The sequence below is a fragment of the Tyto alba genome, unplaced genomic scaffold (genome assembly GCF_018691265.1).
Source record: "Tyto alba isolate M040663 unplaced genomic scaffold, T.alba_DEE_v4.0 Super-Scaffold_23, whole genome shotgun sequence".
Taxonomy (NCBI): domain Eukaryota; kingdom Metazoa; phylum Chordata; class Aves; order Strigiformes; family Tytonidae; genus Tyto; species Tyto alba.
This window is the reverse complement of record NW_024881297.1, coordinates 7,403,984-7,431,904: the sequence shown is the minus strand read 5'-3', so window position 1 is coordinate 7,431,904 and position 27,921 is coordinate 7,403,984. Positions and strand designations below refer to the sequence as shown.

At 44.3% G+C, this 27,921-nt stretch overlaps 1 protein-coding gene across 2 annotated transcripts; it reads right to left on the bottom strand.

Moving 5' to 3' along the window:
* Positions 1–2,671: 2,671 nt before the first annotated feature.
* Positions 2,672–26,473, bottom strand: LOC104362867 (glycerol-3-phosphate acyltransferase 3). Of its 2 annotated transcripts, none has more exons than XM_032997986.2 (12): positions 26,254–26,473; positions 15,439–15,511; positions 9,969–10,239; positions 9,378–9,452; positions 8,780–8,869; positions 8,481–8,574; positions 7,952–8,067; positions 6,403–6,458; positions 5,836–5,921; positions 5,206–5,334; positions 4,654–4,733; positions 2,672–3,830 (listed from the first exon to the last, which is right to left on the bottom strand). In XM_032997986.2, exons 1-12 carry the CDS (start codon positions 26,395–26,397, stop codon positions 3,704–3,706), a joined length of 1,341 nt encoding a protein of 446 aa, XP_032853877.1. In that variant the 5' UTR covers positions 26,398–26,473; the 3' UTR covers positions 2,672–3,703. The 2 variants fall into 2 exon arrangements, with proteins under 2 accessions (XP_032853877.1, XP_042652968.1); XM_042797034.1 differs by lacking the exon at positions 26,254–26,473 and adding an exon at positions 25,469–25,495.
* Between the last annotated feature and the right edge of the window lie 1,448 nt (positions 26,474–27,921).

Genomic DNA, 27,921 nt, shown 5'->3' with positions numbered 1-27,921 from the left:
GAAGAGGAGGAGGGAAAAACACACAGGATGGGACAGGACAGAAAGACCCAAATCTTTACCAGAACCCTGTTATCAATCTGTTCAGTAGTAGAGAGCACAAGTATATTAAGTACCTTAAATCTCAGGATAAAACACAATTTAGATTTTGGCTCAGGAGCTTCCAGAGCCAATACTGAGTTCTTTGTAACAAATTTCCAAGGACTCAAATATTTTCATTAGTCTCCATGTCAAGCATGAGTTTTCTATGACAACACCCTGCATATGTCTAATGTATGAGAGGCAGAGCAACTTAACAGGATACAAACAGAACCCTTGGTTACACCCACTATGCTCAAGGTAGAAACAGCATGTAGATATCAGCAACTGAAAAAGAATTAATGACATTTAGATTCCATCATCATTGGAACCCAACCACCTGGGGTTTTTTGCCAAAAGCCAGTGAAGAACATACATGTTTTGTCAGAGTTTGAAATGGGCCACCTCTTCCCTAAATTCAAAGGTCTTCCTCCAAATCTAAACAAAAATAATATGTACTTATCAATGCTCTACGTGCCCAGCACTAGGAACCAAGACTTCAACTGCTGCATTGATTTCTTGAGCTATCTCTACTGATTCAACCCAATTCGGCAGCAATACTTCCCAGATCTGTCAAGGGAAAAGGAAAATATTGTACAAAAAGCTTTCCAAAGGCAGTAGAAACAAGAAAATAGCTTACCTGGCATTGAGCCAAGCGGTATCTTCTGTTCACTGTTCTTCTGCTATGAGCCATTGTGGTACACATTGCTGCCCTATAAAAATACTTCTCCAAAGTTAATAGACTCATTTCCAAACCACTCAAAGAATGTGGATCCCGTGTCTGTAACAAATTTAGGATGTGGTCCAGAACTATCTATTAGTAGTCACCACAGCTCACACAGCCTCCCTGAACACGTCTTCGGATATATGAGAAGTCCAGGGATACAATGCCAAGAACCTATCAAGTCTTGCCAGGAATAGAGTCAAAGAACAAGCAAGACAACATTTTGCTTAGTAAAGATGTATGAGCAACTGCAAGTTCAAGAAACTTCATCACCTTACTTATTTGCCTGTATCTTCTCCACTCATGTAGCAATTAAGAACTGATGACTCCTCTCATGACCATACAGATAAGCTCTACTGATACAGTCCTTAGTGCCACTCAGACAGCTAGTTTACGTGTTTTCTTGATAAATGGTCTCCAAAATAAGGCAGATTTTGTTTAACAATGACTTCAGGAGAGGCTATTCGTAAATCTGTTGAAGTCACAGATACTAAAAAAGTCACAAAACTCTTGCCAGTCAATATTTCATTACAATGTCACTGTTTTACCTTATTGTCACCATCCCTTCACTTAGCAGGGCTTTTTGCCTTAAAATCCAGTATTGCCCTAAGCAAGAAGCAAACTGCAGTCTTTGGCACTTTTCCCAAAGCTCACGATCATTTTGTTGTAAACATGCGCAACTGACAGGGCATCCTAGTAAGCAAAACCACTGCAGTTCAATTACTGATGATCAGCTCCGAAACCAGGAAGAAAGCAGAGGGACACCAACCCACAGACTGTGAAGTTTCTCTTAGGAATCATATATTTAAGCCTTCACCAAAACAACTCTTGTTCCACCTAGAAGACCACCTCACAAGCTATACCTTAGAAGAAATACTCTGTCTTTCTAGATATATACGCACCCCACCCCAATATTTATACATAAGATTTTTCAATGTTACCTAAATTGTGGTTTTTGTGTGTATGCGTGTACACATATGCAGGCATGTTTAAGTTGTCCTTACAGAACTTCCTACCATGAGTGAAACTTCAGAAAGCTCAAGCTCACAGCTAACATTCACAAATTATGACAAACACATTCATTAGCCCAAAGCTTGCATGACCAGTTCATCTTAATAACTCGGTTCAAAGCTGAACTAGGTTCACATTAAGCACAAAGCCTGTGCTGTGTCTCACTTGTATTGCTACTCTAACCCTTTTTATATAAACAATTCTGTTCTTAAAAGCCTGCCACACTAAACCTGAAAACATTTCTAAGACTCCATTCCCAGTGTTCTCTTCCAAGGTCACATACCTCCAACAGGCTTCACAACCAGATTTCCAAGACAAAATATGATATGCTACATGGCTATATAAAAGTCAGTGAATTAATATATTAATCCTTGTGTAAGGGCATGGACCAAGGGATAATGGAAAACAGATCAGGAACCCTTTTTTGTGAGACTATGTTCTAACAGATTTTTAAGCTTGATTATCAGCTGTGGAACAATAATTACTTTTGTTCGGCATTAAATTGAAAATCTCTTTGCTACAGGAAACGACTACTTACAAATGAACTCTGTTACAAATTTAGAAGCTCATAGTTGTTTTCCAGTTAATTATAGATTCATTAGTTGAGTCTCCTTGATGTGACTTCATGTTGTAATTTCAAGTTCAGTCTGCATGATGAGTCATTCCTACCCTAGAAAGGATAAAGGCTAACCATGTATGTTCTTTAGAGTATGGGGACAGCAGTGGGAGGAAGGGGGGAGGGAAAAGTCAGTATTGGTCCAGTGACTGAAGTTTCCATGACCCTAATTTTAAGATTTCAGGAAGTATAACTGTTTTATTTACACACATTTAGAGAAGAGTATAAATGCCATACCAGACCCATTAGAAATATAGAATTTATTTCTCTTTACATTCAGACAGCAATATATTGCAGATTTGAACATGCCACATCTTGTATCATAGGTGACTTATGGATCCTATGTTTATAGTTGTGATAACTATTGCTAGCCCCGATCAACACAAAACGTGTTTTTGGAGTGGCGCTCTCAAGAGCTTTAAGCCATTAGCAGCATTTTTTGCAGAGGGGTAGTCCTGAAAATCCACTTCAGAAAAATTCATCTGTCACAGCTACATTATCCAGCTGTTTACTGTATCTTACCTCTGCAGCTCCACATCTCATGAAAGCAATTTCAACAGTAGCAGTGGACAGGGAGATTGAGGACTTGCCCCTTATCTTCCCTCAGGTTGCAGTTCTCAATAAAGGCAATACCATGTTATAAGGCCATCAAATTCCTCACGGCCCATAAACTGTGCTTTTGGCAGGGCAGCTCCTTTCCCATCCTTGAGGGTCAGCAGCCCTTGCTTCCCTTCCCCCCTTGCACATACAGGTGCAAGCTAACCAAGAGTCAATCTTACAGTTCTGACAACAGCCTAAAACATGTTATTTAAGTCATCTACAACTAAAAGTCTGTGAGCAACAGGAAAAAAGACAAAATTTTGTTATGTTTAAAGCTTCAGAGTACCATGAACAAGAGGTGTCTTCACAACCAGTGTCCTGACAGCATCCCTTCAGTGTACTTCCCTTCATCCTTACAAACTTTGAAAAACCATAGTGCTTTTTTCCTTTTGTCCCTCCACACATTCAGCTCAAGAATACCAGGAGCTGCAGTGCATCATCACATGAAGATGGGAAAGGACACGGAAGTGAGAAGAATGAAAAGGGAGGGAGAAACAGAGACACTGCCCTTGGCAGGCTCTGCACCAGCCACACAGAGAATACGCATACACATGATGAGGGATTTTGTTGCTCCAGTTTTTGTGGGTTTCTGTTTTGGGGTTGGAGTTTTTTTTAAATTAAAAAACATTATTCCTGCTAAGGCTGGTTGTGCAAAATTAGTTTTCAAGAACCACCGTTCAGTCTGACTCTGTTCCCGTCGACAGACTTCCTATTGATCCATTTCTTACTAGCATCTTGCTGTAGTTTTTCTGCTGTTCTTCTTTGAAAGTATCTTTGACTTTCGCTCGTTTCAGACCTCCATCCCTAGAACAGAGCAAGAGAGAAAAAGTAACCTATCATGATTGTTACCATCATTGTTATCAAACCATGTATTGTATTATTTTAGTCAACTCTAAAGTCTTAACCTAGAAGATTATTAAAGGCTTTTCTTCAGAACTTCTAGAACATACAAGTTTTAATCATGTTTATTAAAACATTTACCTTAAGCCATAATGCTTATGCAGTCCAAATTTTGAGTTTAGCCCACTAAAGCAGCCTACTCATGTAGGTAACAGGTTGCATCTGCCATAGAAATCTTTGCCAATCTGGAATACTATTTCCCTAGACTGCAGAGGCAGCAGATCTTGTGCAATCAATAGTTGTTTCTTGCCTTACACCACGCAGAGGGCCAGCTGGACCTCACAGTTGAATGCGTTTGCCCGTTCTCTTCACCAGAATCTTGCTCTCACGCTTGTTTCATACAGTCCTATAACATCTAGGCATTATGCTGCTACCTCGGTAGCAGAAAGCTTCAAACCCCGTGTTTTATTTTTTGTTGTTTGTCAGTTTTGCCTAGTAACTTCACTTCTGCTCCTTAACCTCAGCATGAGTCAACATGAGAAATAATTGTGAAGGGGCCCCTCTTGAAAAGCATCAAGCCTTAGGTGAAACTCACTGCATAACAGCTACATGCTCCAAAGACTTTATGCATCTTTTTTTATTTGTACTTTCACATACACATACACACATGTGAAGTTACTCCCTCATTTTCTCCTAAGTTGAATAAAGTTGAATGTTATCCATCACAAAGCTAAGGAAGGAAGCACATCTCTAACAACAGAAGTCTAACAAGGATGGCATCACTCACCAGGGAAGTTCTGTCAGTCCTCCTTGGCGAGCAATGGCTGACCTCACTCTGTTGGCAAACTGAACAGCATCTTCACCTTCCTTCAAGGGTCATAAATTCAATATAACCAGAGAGAAGCAAATTAAAACAGACTTCCATAACACTTCTCATCTGCTGCCTCATCAAATTAGCTCACTGCCAAATGATCCATCCCTTATCATGCCAACACAATCTGATGCTCCAATGTGATAATAATTTAGCTCATTTTTCCCCCTGAAGTGTTTGAAATTAGGAGAAAATTTTGCTCCATCAGGATGGAACATTAACAGCATTGCTATTTACTGCTATCCTTTGCATATTTGATGCACTGCTGATGGTACCAAGGTGTATCAGGAAAAGCTAAGTCGAATCATACAAAGTCAACATTAAGAAAAAAGTCCAGTAAAAAATTCTGATTTGGAGACATGAGGTGGCTAGTGGTTTTAGGGGAAAAAAAAAGTAAAAGGTACAAAAGTCACTTGCAGACACAGTCAGGTTCTTAAACAATGATCAGTTAACCAGACACTAGATTACCTTTCTAACCATTGGTGGCATGTACCACACGTTGCAAACAATGGCCCAGCTGGTCATTATTCGCAGCAGATAGCTCACGATGTTGTATTTGCTGCTGTTCCAGAATGCATCTCCAAACTGAGGATCATACTGTAAGGGATCACAAAACAGAAATGATAAAACCCTTTCCTCACAGATCAGTCTGTCTCACATCCGAAGTGGATGTTTTCAGTCACATGCCAAAGTAAGAGAAAATTCACAACGGACATGTTTGCTTTGAAAAATTAGCCTGTGCTTATTAGTGCTGCTTGTGAGTACATGACAGAACCAGCAGCAGTTGTCACCCATTTGCCTGAGCAGCCAAAAGAACTATGCCTGCTGCAAACTGTATGATTCTCTTTCCTTCAGTACTGGGAAAGAGTACTTCTGGAGGAAAAAGCTGACCCCATCAGGTCCTACCAGCCAGGCTCCATAGGCTGAAGGACTTCATGTTCTCATTTCAGTCACTTATACTCTGAGTCATCTACAGCATGTAGCCAATTGCCAGAGCTACTGTGCTTTCATTAGCAGTTGTACTGAGACAGCTTCCTACCACGCTGACAAAAACAGAACCCAAACTTTGAAATTCAGCAGCCAGCTATTTCCACTTACTTTGATTGCAACAGGATAGATTGTCCCTCCTATTTCAAAGCTCCCCTTCTTGAACATCATCACAGATGTATTGTTTATGCAGGTGCCTGTCCAGAAGAGAAACTGAAGTCATTACTTCATACAGACTACCACACTTCAGTAGCCATACTACATCAATATACAGGGCTTACACTCACTGAGGAGCAAACGCAGGCCCGTTACGCTAAGCATCCCTCCCCTGCTTGCTTTCACTCTTTATCTTGTGACTGACTGCCTGAATGAAGCCAGAACACGTGCAAGACAAAAAGCACAAGGCTAAGATTAGATCGTTAGGACAGTGAATTAATATTCACAGGGCAAAAGAAACAATCTTCCCATTCTTATGACTACAGCTTCTGCCAGGAGACCCAACAGCCAGGAACAGTATTGTGTTGTCTTTGTGTAATCTCATATTAAAGATGAAAAATAGAAATGCCCTAATAAAATCTAAGCCAGAGATGAAGACACATTCGAGCATCAGAAGCCATGAAGAGAGAACAGGGATGACATCTACACTGAAGGGAGATAAGGTGCAGTTCAGCTTCTTACCTTCTGGAAAAATTAGGATCGGGAGCTTGCTTTTATCCGCCACATGTTCCCTGAGTCTGTGGAAGCAGAATGAAAGCTTAAAAAACAGCTCCTTTCTACTCTTCTTTCACCAGGCAGGTGCATTAAAAATATCTTCATAAATAACACATTTGTTTGAAACCAAAGCCTTTTACTGGATGCTAATTTGTACTTGCTTTTCTGTTTGACAAACCTGAAGCTTTGTGCAAGCCATCCCTTAGGTCCCTGGTGCATTACACTGAGGCAACATATCCTGTTTTCTTTCCTCCATAGTATTTTAATAATGACTGTCAGGGAAGACAACAAATATATGCCATTAACTCAGTTCAATTAACTCTGATCAGCTCAATCTGTAAGAAATTGCCTACATAAGAAAAAAAGTCTTGTGCAGTGGTCCATCCAGGCTCTGCTTACTTAACAGCAGATTTCTTAAAAAGAAGAATCCTAAATGCCCACAGCTCACACTACTTGAATAACACTTGGATGACCTGGCAAAGCTGTTGCACTGCATAGAGGCCAATGAGGTAGTGAAGAAGTTAACCTGTCAAAATTAACCTGAAAGTTCTTTAAAAATTAGGAAGACTTTCTATCACTGGACTACAGTATTCATGGGTACGCCCTTGGCGACATTCTGCAGAAAACTGCCTTTCTAGGCAGCTCAATTTTGTAACTAGGTACATTTTTGCCACTCACCCAAGCAAGTAAAGCTTGTTATTTCTAGTGGCTCACAATTTCAAATGACATGGAAGACAGTTCACGTCACAGACAGCCCATTTTTTTCAGCAGTATTTCACTTTAACAGAAAGTCCCAGAATTTGAAGTATCTTCACATCCTTTCAAAATATATATCTGAATTCACCAGACATTAGTCATTATGCTGATGGCTACCTAATGAGACGTTTCGTGACCGTCTGCTGCAATCCAGACCCTACCAGAACCTTTGGTCTGAACTGTTTCACCTTGTACACGTTTTTCAAGAGCTCTTTGGTGACCTGGGAACCTGACATTTTGACCAGAGCCTACTGTACCAAATCCCACACAAGTGGGCATATTTGGGTCATTATGAGTGATCCAGTTTGCTGCACACCACCCCTGCAACTCACTCCAAGAACTGCTGTTGAGCCACTACTATACTGACTGCTTCCACTCCTACCTACATCTACCCCCATTTGCAATGCCCTGCATCATTCTAGCCTACAGTAATGTGGAATTACAAATAACTCTTATCCCTGTGATTAGTATTTATAAGCAGCAGTCATCCTTTGGAATAAGGCAACTTGATATGGCTCCTCCTAGAAGGCTGTAGGTCAGCCTTTTGTCCTCTCAAAATCCCACAATTCCAAGTTCCTTGTTTCCCACTGCAACCTCATCAGCTTCTTGGGCTTCTGTCTTTCCAAAGCTTTCATTCCTCGTCCGTGCCTGATTGTTCGATGACTCTTCAGGAATTACATACCTGGACATGGCCTCTCAGGCACTAGTAGGTACAGGAGTTACACTAGCACTGCAATCCCTGCTCCAACCAACACCTCACCTTTCTGTCACTAGAAGGCGGTCTTTGATTTCTGAGCGTTCAAACCAGACGTGAGGACAGGCCTTGACTGCAGCTCTCTGCATAACTCCCATTAGTCCACCATGAACCTGGCCAACCTGCAAGCCCATTACAGCACATCAGCACATGAGACACATGAAAAGCAGAACTTCTTCTGCATCCCCTCTCAAAAAAACCTCAAACACACTGGAGACTGCAAAATATGATTGGGCAGTGTCCACAAAAACTACTAAAACACATTCACTTGAAAGGATCTAGACACATTCATGGAAAAGCATCTCAAGCATTTCACCAGATGAAAAGCCTAGCACTGACACTGCCAGTAAAACTTCACCAGCATGTAACTTGTAGACCAACTTCAACACAATTTATATTATTCCCCACTGACTAGTCCTCAAGTTAATACCTCTACTGTAAAAATTAAGTACTGAACTCTACAACCACTACCCCGCAATGTTTCCCTTTTCTGATCACACTCCCACCACTGTGGCCATCATGGATCTCCTCATACCATTGCATAGCATCCATCATTTGTCAAAATGATCGCATCTATTGGTGACGTGTGGTTGGCAACGCAAATTCCTCCTTTCTGCGGTTTGTTTTCCCTGCAATTACATAATTTTTTATTAGACTACTAGTGCACTAATCACCACATTACACAGACAAAAGTTCCATAAAGCTGTCAGGTGACTTGGCAACTAGTGCCTCATTAACCTGCAGGTCAGGAAAGAGCTGCCCCATTTCAAATGGGATGCTCACACGTGTAGAAGTATACACTTGCTTTTGCTATCGTAACAGCAGCTCACTTACTTGTTATGGTAATGGATAGTACCGGACAGAGCTCTGACAAGGATGCGGGAGCATGTGAGGTGGACCACTTCACTCAGATAGTTTTTCACACTGAAAGAAATCATAGGCATCTGAAGCATCCTGGAAAGCAGCTAGACACACACGCAATATTCTCCAGCCTACTCAACGTGACTCAGGGCTGAAATTTTCGTGGTACTCTGGAGCACAGAGGGACATTCCCAGCTTTACCACTCACTTGCTACAGCAGCTCAGCTAAGATGTGTCACACTCTTAGTTTCACTTCCCTTGGCAAGGCTGTCATCTCTTCACTGGGCATTTTTTTATCCCAGCACCGTTACCTCCCCTACAATGCTTCCCTTGAGTCTCTCATGGCAGCCAGAGGAGTCCATGAGAAATCAACAACTTGTATGCCAAGACTGGCAAGAAGCCAACCTCAGCCCAAGTTCAAAATGCCACCACAGGCAAGGCCACAAGTTTGTGCATGGAGTGGACTATCAGTAGTTCACCACTTGTAAAACCTGTCCAGTCCTAATCTTGTGCTGTCTGCACTGATGCAGCTTGGCAAGTTCATCCCTCACACATCACACACAGTACCTACCTGCTGTTTGGGAGCTGTCCTACCATGGTTGTCCCCACAATCATTGAGGAAATCCCTATGGCAGCGAGGGTAAAGCTACAGACAAAATAGACATTAAATCAAAATAAGTAGTTTTGCTCATTTAAATATACTTTTCCCTTTAAAACAGAAAGGGATTGGAGAAATTAAATTATTCCTCAGATATCTGACATATCCAGTTCTCTGGCTCACTAATTCCCTGACACATTGCTCAAAATCATGGTCTGGCAAACGCAGCAGATTCAGATACCCCAATGCATATAGTGTCAGGGAGTTGAGAGCTCACCCAACTTACACTTATGTTGGCAATACACATCACTTAGGGGAGGTATTCACAGCAAAGATGACCACTAGCCCTAATCTACTCTCCACAGTAAATGGCAAGATCAAAGTGTTCTGAATGGCTTCTTAACCATTCAAAGGAGAGTTTAAGCAGGTTCGTCTTCTGTATCTGCTAATGCTGCTTTTGTGTTAAAAAAGCTGAGATGACGTTTCCCAAGGAAACACACATTTGTGTGTTCCCACGCTGACAAAATCCCTCAGCACCCATGGGGTAAGCACCCAGGAGCTTACCGTAGGGGCAGCAGGAAGCAGTACCGCACTATAACCCCAATGACCCACACAACAGTCAGCCTCAGACTGATGTAGTGGAAGTTGACATTAGTCCTTGTGAGGAGATTCCAGGACACCAGCTCCTCAGAGGAAAACCTTTGGGTGACTTCATCTTCCACAATAGCCTCAAACCCTTTTCTGCAGAAGTAGAATATGTCAGAGAATTCGAAGTCCACTCGATGCAGACGTGCAATTTCTTTCTCCATAGGCGTTTCATCTCTTTCAATGATACCTTGGGAAGGAAAGGGTAAGCATATGAGGAAATAATTCTACACAGTAACAGTCATCCCCCAAATCACTTGCTGCTGTGCATTACTCAGCAAAACAAATTTACTGTCAGAGCCCCTCCTATGATAGCAAGACCAGATGGACAGCTGAACACACTATACTCTTCAGTAGGCCAGTTCTAGCTCCCCTTCCCCACAAACACCTTGAGCAGCAAATATATCAAGTTCTGTTGCCTACTGAAGGTAAAGCAAGAAGGCAAACCTTTTTCCACCATCTGACAAGTCCTTAACTCAGCAACTTTATCAAAACCATCTTATGCTTCCAGAGGAAACCCAAGTGAGACCTTGGCCTTTCCGTTCCCTTCTCCTGGGACTCTGTGTATTTAACTGCATTCAGTCTCCTCCACAGAAGCTTCCCGGTTCCCTAGACCCATCCCTTGTCAGACATTTGGGTGCCCCACAGCCCGATTCAGGCGAGACGTGCTCTACTTTGCTACCTGACAAGGCCCCAGACCACAACAGCTACCTGACATCTGTGCATGGACCAGCTTTGAACTAAACGCACCTCCCTCCCTTCACAGCACAAGTCTTTTCTATAGACAGAACCCCACTTTTTTTTTTTTTTTTTTTTTTAGTTTAAATCAAACAAAGAAAAATCCTCCAAAAATCACAAAGATAGTTGTGCCTAGAGGTGCCTTGATATAATTTAGCTTGGCACTGACAGTTGTGTTTCAGCTGAACTCTGCCCACATAATGCCTGGCAATAGAAAAGAAGCCTGGAGAGCTCAGAATTGCAGTACAAATAGCAAGTATTCCCTTTCCTCCCCCCAGTTTTGATTGGGTTTTTTATACTTATGGTCTGATAAGCACTGATTTCTCACTAGAGCGCTCAAAGGCAAGGACCAATTGTGTAAGCTAAATATAAAGATCAAGTAACTGCCCTCTGGTAAGCAAGTCTGGCTCCAAAAATTGATGACTGAAGAAATTTAGAGTAACATTTAACCAGAACCACCATCCTCTGAGACACTCAGCTAAGATTACAGAGGTCCAAGTTCAGGTTGCCACTCTGTCAGACACCCTTTGACAAATTGCATAATCTCTGTCCTTCCATTTGAGATAAAAAAAATGGGAAAGGAAGAGCCATCCAACTGTTTCAAGCTACTAGGCACTTTCCCACAAAAACACATCCCACAATGTGGAAATCTGCATCCTACAAAAGTCTTACCAGCAGAAAAGCTCTGTGAACATATTTGCTGTGCAAATCACACACAACATTTAAATTACAAGTGACATGGAAAAATCTTTGTATTGCACAGCAGCACACATATGGGATAACACAAGAAGCTCCAAGATACAAGTCCCACAAATCACTGAGGTAAACACTTAGGAACAACACTCAAGAGATGTCATACTGCAACAAAACCTATCAGCACCTTCAGCTCTCAGCTTGGCAGCCTCAACTTGCAATTCCAACAGCAGACCATCCGAGTGCATTGTCCTATCACTAGCCTACAAATACAAATCATTAACATGGCACACCCAAACACCCATATGCCCTTTGGAATCTAAATTACACAAATATGCATCACATCAAACATTTAGCAGAATGGACTACATTTGTTACGTATTTTAAACCCAAAGCAGAGCTCTAGTTTCCGGTTCAATTTTTCTCTCAGTCAGGCCCTTAAACCTCTAAGCTGTGAAACATCCAGAACTGTGAGTTGGCCCAACCTGTCTGTTCCATGCTGCTGCTGGGGTGGGAGATGGGTCACACCCAAGAAACTGGACAGATGAACCCTCCAGCACCCATCACACAAGTACCACTCTCTTCCCCAGTTCCCAGGAAAACTGGGAATGCTTCCTCCTTATCCAGCCCCTGGTTTAGCATCAGCCAAGCAGTCGGCTCCCCTGGCTGAAACCAGCCCAGGGTTCAAGTTTAACACACTGCTAGCACAGCCAAGATAGCATGGCTGTAATGTCTTGCCTCACCAGCCTGCACTGTCACACGACACCCCCATGGCACAAGCTGCCGTGCAGCCTTGGGACAAGCTACTCCCAGCCAAGATCTCAGCAGCACCTGAAGGTATTATGAACAGAATTAAAACACGTGCTGCTCAGGTGATATACTTAGCCTTCTTGTAATCAGAAGTAACATTTAATGGCCTTTAATCACTTGGCCATGGGCAGAACCCAGTTTGCCAAAGACAACTAAAAGACAGCATTATGCAGTACAGCAAACATCACTACCAAAAAAAGCCATAGCTGCTGCTTTACTCAGTGTCTCAGCACAAGCCCCAAGCCTTCAAGCTCACATACTCTAGTCAGCTAATTATACCAGGCTCAAATTTGACACTATCTACTTACAGTCATACTATTTGCATAAGCTTTTCTTTTAGTGGATGTCACTTTCAAAAATATGACTTAACAGCATTTTTGTGGTTTTTACACCCACCAACTGGAAGAGGACTGCCTTTTGACACAGCCAACACCCACACTGACAGCTGAGAGCTGGTTATTCTGCTGCAATGAGATAGACATCTAGCCTCCAAGTAGTTGCTCAGCCAAGAGCTACCATCGGGCCCAGCACACAGACACGCTGCCCTCTAACACAGAAGGTCATTCCAGTGACAGCAACAGGTAATTCCCCACACAGCAACTGCACCAGCCAACACTGTTCTTGGGACTATTCATTATCACACCAACACAGGGGCACTGGCTGCCATTTCTGCCAACAGATGTGAAATACACTAGATTTGGTACTGCAGAGAAAGGTGGTGTCTCCTCAGTCATGCTCTCTCATCTTTCATATTGAGACACTGGATTTTAACATCTTTGGGAAGGACCATTTTTGCTCTGCCTGAGAACAGGAAAGCTTGCCCTGCACACGCATCTGCAATGCTCCCTCCTATCCCCTCCCACCTCCTAGAGAGGTCTGGATGGTCAGGAAAGATGGAAGAGGTGATACATACTCCACTTCAGCACTTAACACGCATATGGGTACACACAGAGACACTTAACCTTTACCCTGTTTTAATCAGCCACTCCACAATTCATTATCACCAGGAACTTCTCCTCCCTCAGTAAATATTGCATAATGCAATCAGGCCTCTCTGCCTGCCCATTTTCTGTCACCTCAGGGGATGCCAACATATATATACTGCACTGTTAGACCTACACCTGCTCTGGCCCTCAAGTACTTCCATCTACACACAGGAACCAAATCACAAGTCAGGCAGATCTATGCTTAAAAAGCTCAAGAGCAATATATAGAGCACAGCTTGGCACCGCATACTCCACATCTCCTCTGCTCCCCATACCCTCTCAAGCAAGGAATAGTTAGACTCCAGCTTACTGCAGTAAGACACCTACAATGGGAATAGATTTAAATTTTAATTTAAAATATAAGAACAACATTAAAAAGTATGCTTCAGGCTACCACTGTGATTGTGTATCCCCATTCATAAGACTGCCTGAACATGCCTGCATGCCATCATCCACATGAACTACCTCAGGCCATTTTTACTATCACAAATGCTGCAGACAGTGGAACGCACTCAGATTAGTCCAGATTCCGAACTACAGCACAGACTAGCACTATACACATTAGTCACACATACAGGGGGAATAGGTACATGTAGTTTTATGGAAACACAGCTCATAGAACAATCTACTAGCTGGGTCCTCTCTCCCTTTACCTTTCTTTTCTAGAGAAGAAAAAAACTATGTGCCAGAATGATCAAACGTCAAGGAAGACAGGAGCTCCTACCGTGTGGCTAAAGCAACACAGCTGGATCTCTTGGCCTGTCTATGACCCATGACGGGACACTCTCACCCTTACAGGAAGAAAAAGGATATCTTGCTGCATCACTGACAACCTGTGAAACACAGATAGCAGGGCACTGACATTATTTAGATCATTCACTTTGCCTTTCCCCCACCCCAAAAAAGTCCACAACTTTCAGGACACTGGTGAGTGATACAGGACATACTTTTGTCAGCCATTTTAAAGTCAGTAATAAGACAAATTTTAACCTGTTTGAAGAGCTGCGCTACAGTACCTCCAGTTTATGATTACAGGTGCTAACTGACAGTTGATCTGCTGCCATCAGAGCCTGTTTCATGCCTGGCCTGCAGACAGTATAATACTGGTGTTTACAGTATTAATAAGGATACTCCTCTGAGATGAAGCGCACACAACCAGTTCAGTAGTTCAGTCCCCGTTACTGTATCATGTTCACATAAGCTAATTCATAGAATCGGGCAACAACTGACTTGTCTACTAACTGGCAAGCCAGTCCTGTTTCCAGCTGTGTTGCCTAATGAGGGAGCACAGAGAAAATGCTGACACTGCTGTCAAATGCAGTCAAAAGTGAGGAAACCAATACCAATACCAAGGCAGTCAGGAACTGGGGGAAAACCAAGCGCTGGCTGCAATGCCCTGTGCAGCCTTCTCCTATTTCCTGGGCAACCTCAGACTGCTCTCACAGCTCCAAAGTCTTATGGCCAACTCTGACCTAGTACAGCCTACCACAGAGCACACACACAGAGTACGGGTTAAGATAAAAGAACTAGTTTCAAAATTAGGCTAAAGGAAGAAATGTGAAGCAACTCTTCAGCTGTCTTTCTACAGATAATGATTTAAGAAGTTCATCTGGCAAACACTGAGCTAACTCCAGGGGGTAAAACACCATATACTTCCATCCAGCAGTCCTACAACAGAAAAAGCACGGGGCTTGGGAAAGAAAACTGCTGTCCACTAAACATTCAGATCAAGATTATTAAGTGTACTCTGATGCTGTTAGGACTGAGACAGTTGGCCAGCAGCCCTGCAAGCAGTGACCTAAAGACAGATTTCAAGACAAATCAAGATCACATTGTAACTCGAAAGTTTCCCTCAACTGAGGGCCATCTCCATCTTAAGCTCTACTGTGTTTTATAAAGTTATTTTGCACCCTTCATTTCCTCATCCCCTCATTTTTCAACCATTCAGTACACGCCAGTAAAAGAAACATTTCATTCTCCAGGAATTATTCTTGTATCAGTCACATTGCAGAACAATTAGACGTAACAGTTAGCTTGTAACCACCCCACCTCTTACTCCCTTCTCTGATGCACACATCTAACTTCCCCATTTGAAAACAAGACTCAGTTCTCCTATTTTAGAACACTAGTCTTATCAATTTGACTTTACCCAGAGTTCTCACCATTAGCAGCGGGAGTCTTTAGCATCTGTGGCTGTGGCTTTTTGACACCTTTTTCTATCCGTATAGTGGCCCACTGTTGAAGAGAAAGAAAACATTAATTTCACAAATGCAGCATTCACTTCAGGAAAAAGTTACCTAAAAAAGCAACAGTTAGTCTGACAGGTTGTGATTTTTGAAGAATATCTATCTTCACCATGTAATCACCAGCCATCTTCCTCAGATGTGTCCACAAACCCACACATGGCTCCTCTGAAGAAACACTGCCTCAGTGTATTTAATAATAAATAAAAAAAAACCACACACACACACACCAAAACACAACACTCAATGCTAGCCAGTACTTCTCAACTCTGCTTGCCAGTCTTCAGAAAGCCATCTCAGTGCTTCACACACATTTCAGTTACAGTTCAGATACACAGCCACCGAAAGCCTGACCGGCCTCCATCAGTCTTGCTACTTGCACACTACCCACCAAGTCGTGGCCACATGAGAAGCTCCACAAGCTGAGCTAAACAGCCCCTGAGCACACAGCATGTGTTCACAGAGCCAACAGACACAACACAACTCAGCCTGTCTTCTTTCAGAGTACTTTCACCATACTGAATTAATAAAAAAAAAAAAAAGTCTTAACTGGGTTAAGTCAAACTGAGGCCTGCACATAGCTAACGCAGGTAAAACCAAAACAGCATTTGCTGTCATGGTTTGTCCCATTTAAGTTCAGTCTCAGTCCAAAGAGGATTGCACCCAAGGTTTTTCCAAGCTGAACAAAACTGAAATTTCCCTTGACTCTGCAACTGCTCATTTCTTGGCATTTCAGAGCTCTGAGCAGCAGAAAAACAGGCCAAATCACCAGCTCTGGTATACAGCTGCAGAGTCCCTTTCCTTGGCCCTGGGAATGGCTGCCAGCTCAGTGGGGTTAACCTGCTCTTTTCCAGTGGGTGGGCTTCGAGAATAAGATTGAAATAGGTGATAAAGTAAGCTCTTCTCCCCAACAAGCATCAAAGCTTCCCAGCAGCTCTGCTCCCAGCAAACCCCTGCAGCAGAACCACAGGGGTGTTGGCAGACCTCCTCTCGTTTCCAGCCCTGATGGGGCTGGAGCCAGTTTAACCTGTTCTCAGGCCAAAAGGCTTTCTTGACCTTCAGCTGACTCAGTTCAGTTCTACACTGTGCTTTTAAATAGCCCTTCTTCCTCCTATGCCAGGCTTTATTTTTACTGGGTTAACAATTACAACACCCTTGATGCCCCAAAGCCTGCCTGTGATGACAGAGTAGCCCATCTGGCCTGGATGCTTCCCTTCCCTACACAGCAGCTTTGCAAAGGGACAGAAAGCTCAGCCAGAGGGCTGACTTTGTGGCCCCCCAGTATGCACATTAATTCCTCCTCCACAACACTTAATCCTATTTCCAGAAATGCCGTTATAATAGACATCTCCAAAACAGCCAGGTGACCTGACAGAAATGAGGTCCTATCAAAAGATCAAACCTTAACAACTTAAGTAGTAGCAAAGGCATACTTTGATTTAACAGCATACAGATGGTCCTCACTGGTCTGCCCAGAAAGGACCCAGACCAACGCTAAACCATGCAGCTTCTACCTCTCCCCTCCAACAGAGCTGTGGGGCATTTGGGGATGCAGCTCCTTTTTGAAGGGTCAGTATCCTGACTCATTGCATTATCTCCATCACCTAACTTCCCAGAAACAGCCAGGACCGCTTACTGTATCAGGTCTTGCTGAATCACAACCTACACGGTCAATATATTCACTTGTTTTCTCAGTCCTGCTGCTGCTAAGGCAACAGCTGTTCCAGGAACTAATTTTACCTGTAGGAGTAACTCAGTACTTTCCAACTACACATCATCCTTGGCAGTGCTGTGGCCATAAAAATTCTGGGAAATACCAAAAAGAAACATTGTTCAATGAAGAAAGTATTCACGATACCTCCATTTCCACATTTTTTTCTACTAAATCGATTTGGGGGTATACACAGACCAGCAAATACATTGACACAGTCATACTCTGACCAGACTTGAACCACTCAATAGTTCAACTGAATGATTTAATTCAATTAATTAAAATCTCTGTAAGCAGGTAAGTCACTTTTTACATAGAAGAGTAAGAACATACTTGGCTAATGGTCTTAGCCATATACACTAACTCAGAAAATAAGTTTTCATCTTCTAAATCCTCTCAAACAGGTAATCAAAACCTAGTCTACCAGTAACCCTGCCGTAGAAGGCCACCAAATTTGTCAGGCACAATCTGCCCTTAGTGAAGCCGTGTTGGCTGTCACCAGTCACCTCCTTATTTTCCATGTGCCCCAGCATAGTTTCCACTGGGATCTGCTCCATGATCTTGCCAGGCACAGAGGTGAGACTGACTTGCCTGTAGTTCCCCAGGTCCTTTTTATTTCCCTTTTAAAAAATGGGGGTAATGTTTCCACTGAAGTTCCTGCTGACTGGAAAAGGGGACTGTCACAACTTCTCAATTATGACGGGTAGTGGCCTAGCCACTTCATCTGCCAGTTCCCTCAGGACCCACGGATGCATCTCATCAGGTTCCATGGACTTGTGCACCTTCAGGTTCCTTAAATGGTCTCCAACCTGATCTTCTCCTACAGTGGGCAGTTCTTCCTCCTTCCTCTCAGTCCCTGTCTTTACCTTTCACATCTTGGGCAGTGTGGCTGGAGCCCTTGCCAGTGAAGACTGAGGCAAAAAAAGACAGAGTACCTCAGCCTTCTCCATATCCTGGGTGACCAAGTCTCCCATTTCCTTTCAGAGAGGACCCACATCTCCCCTAGTCTCCCTTTTATCACCAACATATCTGTAGAAGTTTTTTGTTGCCCTTCACATCCCTGGCCAGATTTAATTCTATCAGGGCTTTGGTCTTCCTAACTTGGCTACCCGGACAGTTTCTCTGTATACCTCCCAGGCTACCCGTCCTTGCTTCCACCCTCTGTATGCTTCCTTCTTATGCTTGAACTTGTCCAGGAGCTCCTTGTTCATCCGTACAGGTCTCCTGGCAGTCTTGCCTGACTTCCTCCTTGTTGGGATGCATTGCTCCTGAGCTTGGAGGAGGTAATCCTTGAATATTAACCAGCTTGCTTGGGCCCCTCTTCCTTCCAGGGCCTTATCCCATGTTACCCCGCCACGCAGATCCCTGAAGAGATCAAAGTCCGCTCTCCTGAAGTCCAGGGTAGTGAGCTTGCTGTGCACCCTCCTCACTGACCTAAGGATCTTGAACTCTACCACTTCATGGTCACTGCAGCCACAGCTGCCCTTGAGCTTCACACTCCCCACCAGCCCCTCCTTGCTCACAAGAACAAGGTCCAGCACAGCACCTCTCCTCATTGGCTCCTCTATCACGTGGAGAAGGAAGTTATCAATGCAGTCCAGGAACCTCCTGGATTGTTTATGTCCTGTTGCGTTGTCCCTCCAACAGATATCAGAGTGGTTGAAGTGCCCCACAAGGACCAGTGCATGTGAATGTGAGTCTGCTCCTATCTGTCTATAGATGGCCTCATCTGCTTGGTCTTCCTGGTTGGGTGGCCTGTAGCAGACCCCCACTGTAACAACTCCTGTCCCTGCCTTCCCTTTAATCCTGACCCACAAGCCCTCCTGCAGTTACAAGTTCATGCTAGACAGTATCAAAAAGTTTGAGCCTCAGCACAGGCCATGAGGGATCAGGCTATTGAGACATGCCTCTGTAATGCTCAAGAGCTTGCAACATCCTACTGTTCTGCAGTATCTTTTGACATTTTGCTATGCAAAGGAGGCAGTGGACTTTTCCCAAAGCAGACGGAAATTGCAGGGTCACATAACGCTAGTAAGTTTGTACTGCTTAGATGCATTTATCTACCCTATTCAGAAAAGTACATTCCTGCTTTCAAAGGAGTGTGACCTTTAGTCCACAGGTTCACCTAATTCCAGAAAGCTTCACTACCCTTCCTGGGGGATGGGGAGGGACAGGGGCAACAAGAAAGGCTGGAGGGGGTAGTTCCATTTGCCCTGTACTCATGACTTCCCAGAAAATGGGAGCACCGCCACAAGCTTGACACCAGCACGGCATTTTGTACAAAGGTTATACAGAGCATTCCAGGGGACAGCTGACCTGCGCTCTACAAGTCAATAGTTGAGTCAGTTTTACTCTAGGTGCCAGATTTCCCATGAGATTTAAGCATGCTTCATAAAACCAGCAAGGATGAGACCAGCTACCTGTCTTGGTTAGGAACCTTCGGCCATTCATAAAGGCCCACGTCTACCAGATGCTACAGCAAACCAGTTTTAAGTCCTCTGTGTTACCCTTCTTCTTCTCTCAATCCATTATATTTCAAAAAACTATGCACGTTCTAGCAAACAAGCAGCAAGACATTTTCACTTAGTTTTATTTAATCTAATCCTTCCACTTATTCTCAGGCATCTGAAATAAAGGCACTATCAAAGCCAAACTTTGAACTTTGTTCAGGTGAAAAACTTGCTTATATCCAGTTTGAAAAACAAGAGATACCACATGCAGCAATGTGAGTAATTTCCCTTGCTTCCTGCTAACTAGGGATTTGCATCATCCATCGATCTTTCAGCTAGTTCCTATGCTAAAGAACAGCTTACGCCACGAAGAGCTATCACAATGTAAGCTGATCCATCCCACAGAGGGAAAAATAATGTGTTTCTGTATTAGAGATCAAAAAGCATGAAACCAAATTGTAAGCCATAGCCTCTATTCTACACAGGAGATGAGCAAAAAGCAGACTGGCAGGTCTTTCTGATTTATCACTTACCAGTAACATTGACACAAATCTATGTGGCTTTGCCCAGCCTGTGAGCTGGTGCTGAGCAGCTGATCTCAAATAACTTGGTGCAGACCTAAGTCTTTAGCAGGGATTCCTGAAGTAGTTTTAAGGAATTAATATAAAACACCAGGCTCCCAAACAGATTAAAAATAGTTCTGCAGCTGAGGCTACTCAATGAAATAACACAAAGTTAAAAAGCAGCATGATTGCAGAAACTACACAATACCACTACAGGTCTAATTTTGAAATTTTGGTATTTCAACCGCTCAGGACAAAGTAGCTTGGATGCTTTAATCACAGGAGGCACAGTCTGAAGATACCACACTTCAAGAGGCAAGGAAAACATATCAATCTTTCACTAAGAAGGTTTTCTTCCTCATCCTCAGAGAAAAGGCTTCTAATTTATCAGCACCTTAAAAAAAAAATAACACACAAAAAAAAAAACCCACAAGCACACAGCAAGTCAACAGCCTATACAAAATGCCAAAAGATCAATTTCACTTATGCATCACTACGCAATTCCCACATATATAGGGGCTTTGCAGTACTTGAGAAAGATGCAGTTAGAGATCAGAGGCAAAAAAAAACCACACACATTACATGAGATGTCAAAAAAACTTCTCTCCAAAGCCAAGCTTGACATGTTGTTTCACAAAAGCACATCTAGAGATAGTTTGTTAGGATCAATCACAAGTCAAGTCATTAGGAACACTTCAAGGCCTTCCCCTGTTTCCCTAACAGATGGAGCTTTGCCTTTCACCCCATTTATCACCTTTCCATCACCTCCATCTTAATAGCAATGCTTGATGATTATTCAGAAGCGAGAATTACTGACTACGACTGAAATTTGCAGTCATACGGAGCTATCTCATTGGCGATCCCCTACTTCAAGGCACTGCCAGGTCATGTTCAGGGCAAAAGTTTATATGCTAATTTAGATGAGCGCTCCTCCTTGGAGGCTCTCCAAATCTCAGTAACAGAAATATTTCATAGCACCTCCCACACAATACTACCTTGTTTAACACAGCAAAATCTCCATGCCAATTATTGGGTTGGTCTGCATGAGGAGTAGAGGAAACCACCACCACAAAGACAAACAACTATTTCTGAGTGTGGGCAAAAGGTCCTCTGTGGTCTCCCATGCCATCTTTTCCTCACTCTGATCAGACATCCTTGTCGGTGCCTCCAAGCAGCTTTCCAAATTCTTCTGCACACAAGTTGTATAGCAAGTACTTCCTGGTAGACAGGTATCCAAAGAACAACAAAGAGTCCAGCTTTACAGGAAAACACCAAGGTCATCAGCAACAGAAATGCCAATCAGCTTCTTTTACACCAGCTTCACAAACTGTTACTTTAAGGCAAACTCTGAAATCAGCTGCTGTTATTTTGTTAACAGCATTTGCTTATCAACAGTATCAGAAATCCCAGTGTTCACATGCTGTGAAACTGAGAGCAGTTACAGATCAGAATGGTTGACCAGAAAGGTGCTGCGCTAATTAGTGATGCAACCCCAGCAGAGGGTAACCTCCAGCTGTGCCAACCTTACTTATGTGGAAGGAGCCCTGGTTATTAAATCCTTGGAAAACATACATAATGAGCTTCATAGGACTATCTACAGCCCAGGGATTTACTTCAAGATTATGTTGCAGATTTGCTAAAATACTATTCCAAAAGTCAGTTCAAACCCTGTAAACAAGGGTGTGTCATTCACATTAGGCACGTCTTCAAGATATGCCTCTTGTTAACATCTGAGCTGGCAGTCTTCAGTTACTCTCTCACTTCAGAGCTCTCCATTCCTCCTCTGCCCAGCAGTTCTTGAAGGATACCAATTACACAGACAGAGGCTTTCACTGACACTGTGCAATGACATTAGTCAGTAAAGCTTGCTTCAGAGGCCAGCCAGTTAAAGAGGAAACAGTCAAAAACCCAATGATTCACCTATTTATTAGCTTACACATTCTTCTTTTCCCTTCCACACCCTCCCACCCAGCACCACACCCAATCCTGATGGTAGTTCTTCCCTGATGAGAAGAAGCTGATGACTGACATACTTGGGACAGAACATAACATCCCATCCCACCCACAACCTACAGTTTGACCGCAGGCATCAAAAGGTCCTTTTTCCCCTGCAGGTATACTATTCTCAAGTTTAGGTCCATTCACATTGTCAGGGTCATCTGCAACACAAGTACCTTTAGCTACACCTCCTAGCTACAGGATAACGTCTAGCAAATTCACATTATCTGCAGAGCAGCATAATAAGCTATTAGAAGTTGCTTCTGTTACAAGGGGCCACTATTAAACCCAGATGGATCAGTCACAGGACATGAAAAACACCTACTACTTCAAGCATCTGTTGTGCCTTACAGCACTATCAACAAAACCAACGACCCAAAAAATGCTTTCTCTGCTAACTGCAAGCCTCACAATAGAAGAGCCTTGAGAGATCAGGGGCAGGGGGAGTACATTCAAACTGCTTGCAGCCATCAACGAACCACTAGCCCAAAAATACACAGATTGTTCTGTGGTAGTGGCTGCTCTATGGGCCTTAATGAAAGAAAAATCCCCTTCTGAGGCTGGATTTCTCCACTGTTTGGCCAGACAGCTTAAATGGGCCTTCTCAGTCCCAACTCATAGCAGAGCTTATAAAAGAGGCAACAGACTAAGAGGAAAAATGAGACCAAGAGCTAAAATAGCACTAAATTTAAAACTGGAAGCTCTCTGATGATTGCAAGAGGCAGTCCCCAGCATTTCAGCAATAGGAAAGATTTCTGTGGCAAGTGATTTCACAAGCATCAGCATGGTAGGTGACTAGCCCAGACTATCTCCTCATAGGAGCAAACAGCTCCTGGAGATGCTTTTGCAGCAGTAATGCAACATTTTTTTAAAAATATGCTAACTTGGTGCCAGAGATCCTTCTATTAACACGGAAAGCGAAGACATAGGCAGAAGCAAGCAGTTTTCTAAAAGTCCGCTTAGTTTCGTAAGGCAAGTTAATGCACTTGAAGGAATACCTACACAATAGGGTAAGCAGGTTTTCTAACAGCAAGTAGTCTGCCTGCTGCATTGCACTCCTCTGATATTAGCACAGCTGGTCATGTTTTTCTGCTCTTTTTCCTTTATCACATAGGGAAAAAAAAATATAATCACACAGGAAAAAAAATATATGCTTCATATAAAGCTGGTCATCCCTAGTGCAGTACTTCAGGGTCAAATGCAACCCACAACGCAACCCAACAGAAGCACATCCTCAATACTGTAGTCTGTACATGCTGCATTTCGCTTAGAAGCATGTGCCTTGCTGAGGCAGCCCAGCATAGAGAAAAACCCATTGTGCACCAACTGATCTCCCTTGTCAGTAATAACAGTCAAAGTACAACAACACTTTGTTCCTAAACAAAGGCTTTTCCCCTCCCTTTTCTTGGGCTGTGCTTGCTGGACTGGGAACAAGCTTTTCCCCTCCTGAAACAAGTAGGAACAGATTTATTTTTATTAGGAGGAAAAAATTCAAGCACGAGTCCAGTATCATCCTCAGTTTGCTCCATACCACAGCCTAAACAACTAAACACCAGAGACTCATGTTTATAAACCTTGTTTCATCTGACATGACAGTGGAACTCCAGACTCTCCATCTACTTAGTCCCCGGTACCATGGTGCCCAAGCTGACAGACTTGGGCCCTCACAACAGATTAGCTTTAATAAAGCACATGTTTTTACCTGACAATATATGCTGTGTAGGAAACAAACCCCTAACCACTGCATCCTTCCACTATGCCAACATGTGGGATTTACACAGGCAAAGCCAGAGAGCAACTCGGCGTTCAGCTGAGGTGCACAGACAGCCACCACTTTGTGGGCAGCTCCCGCTAGATCGTGCCCATCGAAGAGGCAACAAAGGCAGCACCACCACCACCATCCTGACCGAGTGCTCTGCGGGCCACAGAGCCCACCCTCCTGCAGAGAGACAAGGGAGACCTCCTGGGAGATCCAGGACTGCAAGCCAAAGAGGAAGCTTAAGGAAGCTATCGAGTTTACCACCGTGCTGAAAAAGGTCTCTGCCATCAGAGACTGCAGCATCCTGTGACTCAACACAGCCACAAAGCAGACTACTCCTCTGGAGAAAGCCTGCATACTCAATTCAACAGCCCAAGAAGTTTCAGACACCCTGACAAATGCACAAGGCTAGCAGCTATGTATTTGACACTTTCCACGTTAACGTGATTTTTGGCAGGGAGAAGTCAGATGTGACAAGGCGTATCTTCAGGGGCTCTTGCAGGCGCCGCTTAGAACTGTCTGGCAGACCATCAGCATGTCTGTCAGGTTGCTAACCAAGACAGATTTGTGAAACAAGGAACAGGAGACGTTTCACAACCAAACACTTTCTTTCAGGGATTCTCCCCATGCAGGTATTCTGAGGGCATAAAGAATTCACAGACAAAGCAAGGCCAAGTTTAGATAAATGGAATACCTAGGTGGATTGAGCTTCTTCACCCTGAAGCTTCACTCCTGAAGCTCATCCAACTTATCAGACTCTTCTCCTCAGAACACTTCCCCATCTGTCATTGTTTTTTCTTTTTAACATATATATATTTTATATAGTATTTATATACAATATAATTATGTATTAATATAATGCTTTTAAACTATGACTAATAGCATGTAATTCCAGAAAGTATTTCATGCAAAAGTAATGACAACTCTCGAGGTAACTCATTATTTTCTCCCTTAGGCATCAGAAGAGCTCTTACAAGTCACCATCATCAATATGCCATCAGCTGCTTCTCCATACTTCTGCCCAAGACATTTTGGGCCACCTCTTGTCACAGCATTTGATGACACTAAAACATAATGATTACTGATCTAGGAACTGTGGTTAATCACATGTGAAGGCAAGTCATCCAAACGAGACTATTTTACTAGGCCATCTGGATTGCTCCCTCAGGCCAGCATGGCCTTCACCTCCTCAGCTTCTGCTATCCAAAAATTTTCAGGTACCCAGAAAGTTCTTCAAGCAGATTTCTTCTCACCAGAAGGCTTAGACTTTTCATCTTAAATTGCATTTAACAGATGCCATTTTTACTATGTGACTGGTGCATTTTTTTTAGCAGAGCACCAAGGATCTTGAAGGCATTGAAGTACACGAGCAAGATGAAACTAGACAAAGCCTGCTTTCCAATGTCACACACTGTTGTACACTGCATTGTCACAGACTGCCTTGGGTCACTTTGCTTCTCCTCCTTACCACTGTCTTGTAGGTTTGGGTTCCCCTCCTCCTTGAAAAAAGCATAATAAAGATTTAAACCAGATCGTTTCCACCTACCATTTTAAAACAGTCTTCCCCACCACCACTATGACCTTCAGAGGAAGTATTTTCACAGACATGTGAACTACCTCCCATCCGGAAAGCAGCTCCTTTGCAAGAAACTCGCCTTCCCCAGAGAATCCGGGGGGAAGATGGTGCCTTGAGGTGCTGGAGACACTCCACTTTGACAGGAGCCCGCGTCTCTGAGCATCCGCACCCCCGGCACTCGCAGGCCCCGGGGAGGCTGCCAGGCATTTACAGCCTCCGAGAGCGTGACCCAGCACCACTTCTCTCTGGTGGGGAACAGCCGATGCCAAGCAACGACAACCGCACCCAGGACACGGTGCAGCGTTAGGTAACGAGCTTTATTTCAACCCGCCCTAAACCCACACGGATTTAGCTTTCTGCCTAACCCCACAACTCCAAACGGACACAAGCGAGGCCGGGCGGGACGCAGCCCTCGCTCCCCGAGGAGGGTCGAGGGGGACAGAGGCTTCCGCGGGCTCAGGCCGTCCCCACCCCCTCACGCCTCCCCCGGGGCCGCCCGGGTCTCCCTCCTCCGGGAGGCCGGCGCCGGACAGCAGCAGCCCGGGAAGGGGAGACAGGCCCGGCGGCTCCCGCCTCCCCTCCCGGGGAGCGCCATGTTTGGGAGTCCCCCCTCCCGCGTGCGGGCGCCGGGCCGAGGGGGACGGGAGGGCGGCCCCCCCACCCACACACCCACCTACCTCCAGCGTCTTCACCAGCACCCACATGTAAGCCTCGGAGATGCCCAGCGAGATGCCCAGCGCCGAGGGCAGCACGATGAGGGCGAGCACCAGCGCCAGCCACGCCGCGCCCACCCGCGCCGCCACCGACCCCACGTCCTCCATCGCGGGCAGCGCCCGTGGCCCCGCACGCCCGCCCTAAAGCCCCGCGGCCCCGCCCCCCGCCCCGCCCTGCGCCGCCGCAGCGGGAAGATGGAGGCGGAGGGGGGCGGTGTGTTTGTGTGTGTTTAAGGCGTTTTGTTTAAGATGTTTCCACAGCAAGCGTCTTCTGGTGAAAGGGGGGCAGAGGGTGCTCCTTCCCCAAGGCGTCCTTGTGGAAGCAGGGGGCGAGGGACGCGGGGCTTCGGACCATAGGAAGCCCAGGAAAAGAGCGGTTCGGGAAGGAAAAGGAAAATTGGGGAAGGCTCCCGGATCTGTGAACAGGAAAGTCGATAAGGACAGGTGAAAAGGCAAAAACCGGACAAGGTTCTGCACCTGAGGGGACCAGCCCCAAAGGTACCCGAACACATCAAGAGAAACAAAACTTTGTGGAAAACAGCGAGGGGAGGGTTTGTCGGCCCAGGCCTGTACGTGGCCGTCATACAGCACTTGGCATGACAGAATCGATACCGAGGAAGCGGTGTTAGCAGAAAGAGGCTGAAGCATCAGGGGGATGGCTGCCTTGCTGACACATCCAGGGGCAAAGGAAGAACATTTTCCTCCAGGAAAAAGGCCTTCAGCATAATGTCCCTGTGCATCTTTCATAGGCGTTTCCTAGAAAAGGGACGTTTGATTTCCCTCTCCATATTCGAGAGGTCAGAAGTGCATCTAAGAGCCCAATGCTTAGGATTCAAGCAAAAACCTGAATTAGACTCCAAGGGCTTAAGAACTATTTCCAGGAGAGTCATGCGGACAAGGGCGTTGGGTTCTGGCTCCTATTTTTGGCTCTGGCACTGCATCATCTTGGACAAGTCTTCACTGCTCTCAGCATCTCACCTCTCCTCCCACTCTTTGCCTCATGTAGACAGATAATTTGTCCAAAACAGAGACAGCGTGATCCCTGATGAAGCCTCTGGGTACAACAACCACAGAAACAGTCGACCAGCTAGATCTGAGATTGCCAGCCAGCACTTCAGCGTTTTCATCCCTCTAAGTGTTTAGTTGTGATCATGCCTGAAAGGCCCGATTAGGATTGAAGGCAGTAGCTTCTCCGTGCCGTACACACATTAGTGCCAGAGTCCCTACTCCAAAGAGCTGTACTGCAGGTAGTTCTGGAGTGTTACAGGGTCCACAGGGATGTATGGATCCAAATCAATTAAGAGTGACTAAAGTCTGGGACAGAAACAAATCAAAAGAACATTACTTTCCAAATACTCACAACACATATGCCCGTGGGTAGCTTATTTTAAATTTTTATTTTATCCATTGTTCCAAAAGCAGAAAGTGATACAGGGCATTTAGTCCTTGCTCATGAATTTTCATCTGGGGTGCAAATGGCAGAGGCCAAAGGCTTGGTTGGCTTGTGTTTACCTGGCCTTAAGGAGCAGAAGTCTCCACCCAAAGGACAGGTGTAGCCCAGGTAGCAACAGTGGACGCTATCTAGCTCCTGAGGAAAACTATACAGCACTCACAATAACATGTCATACAGAT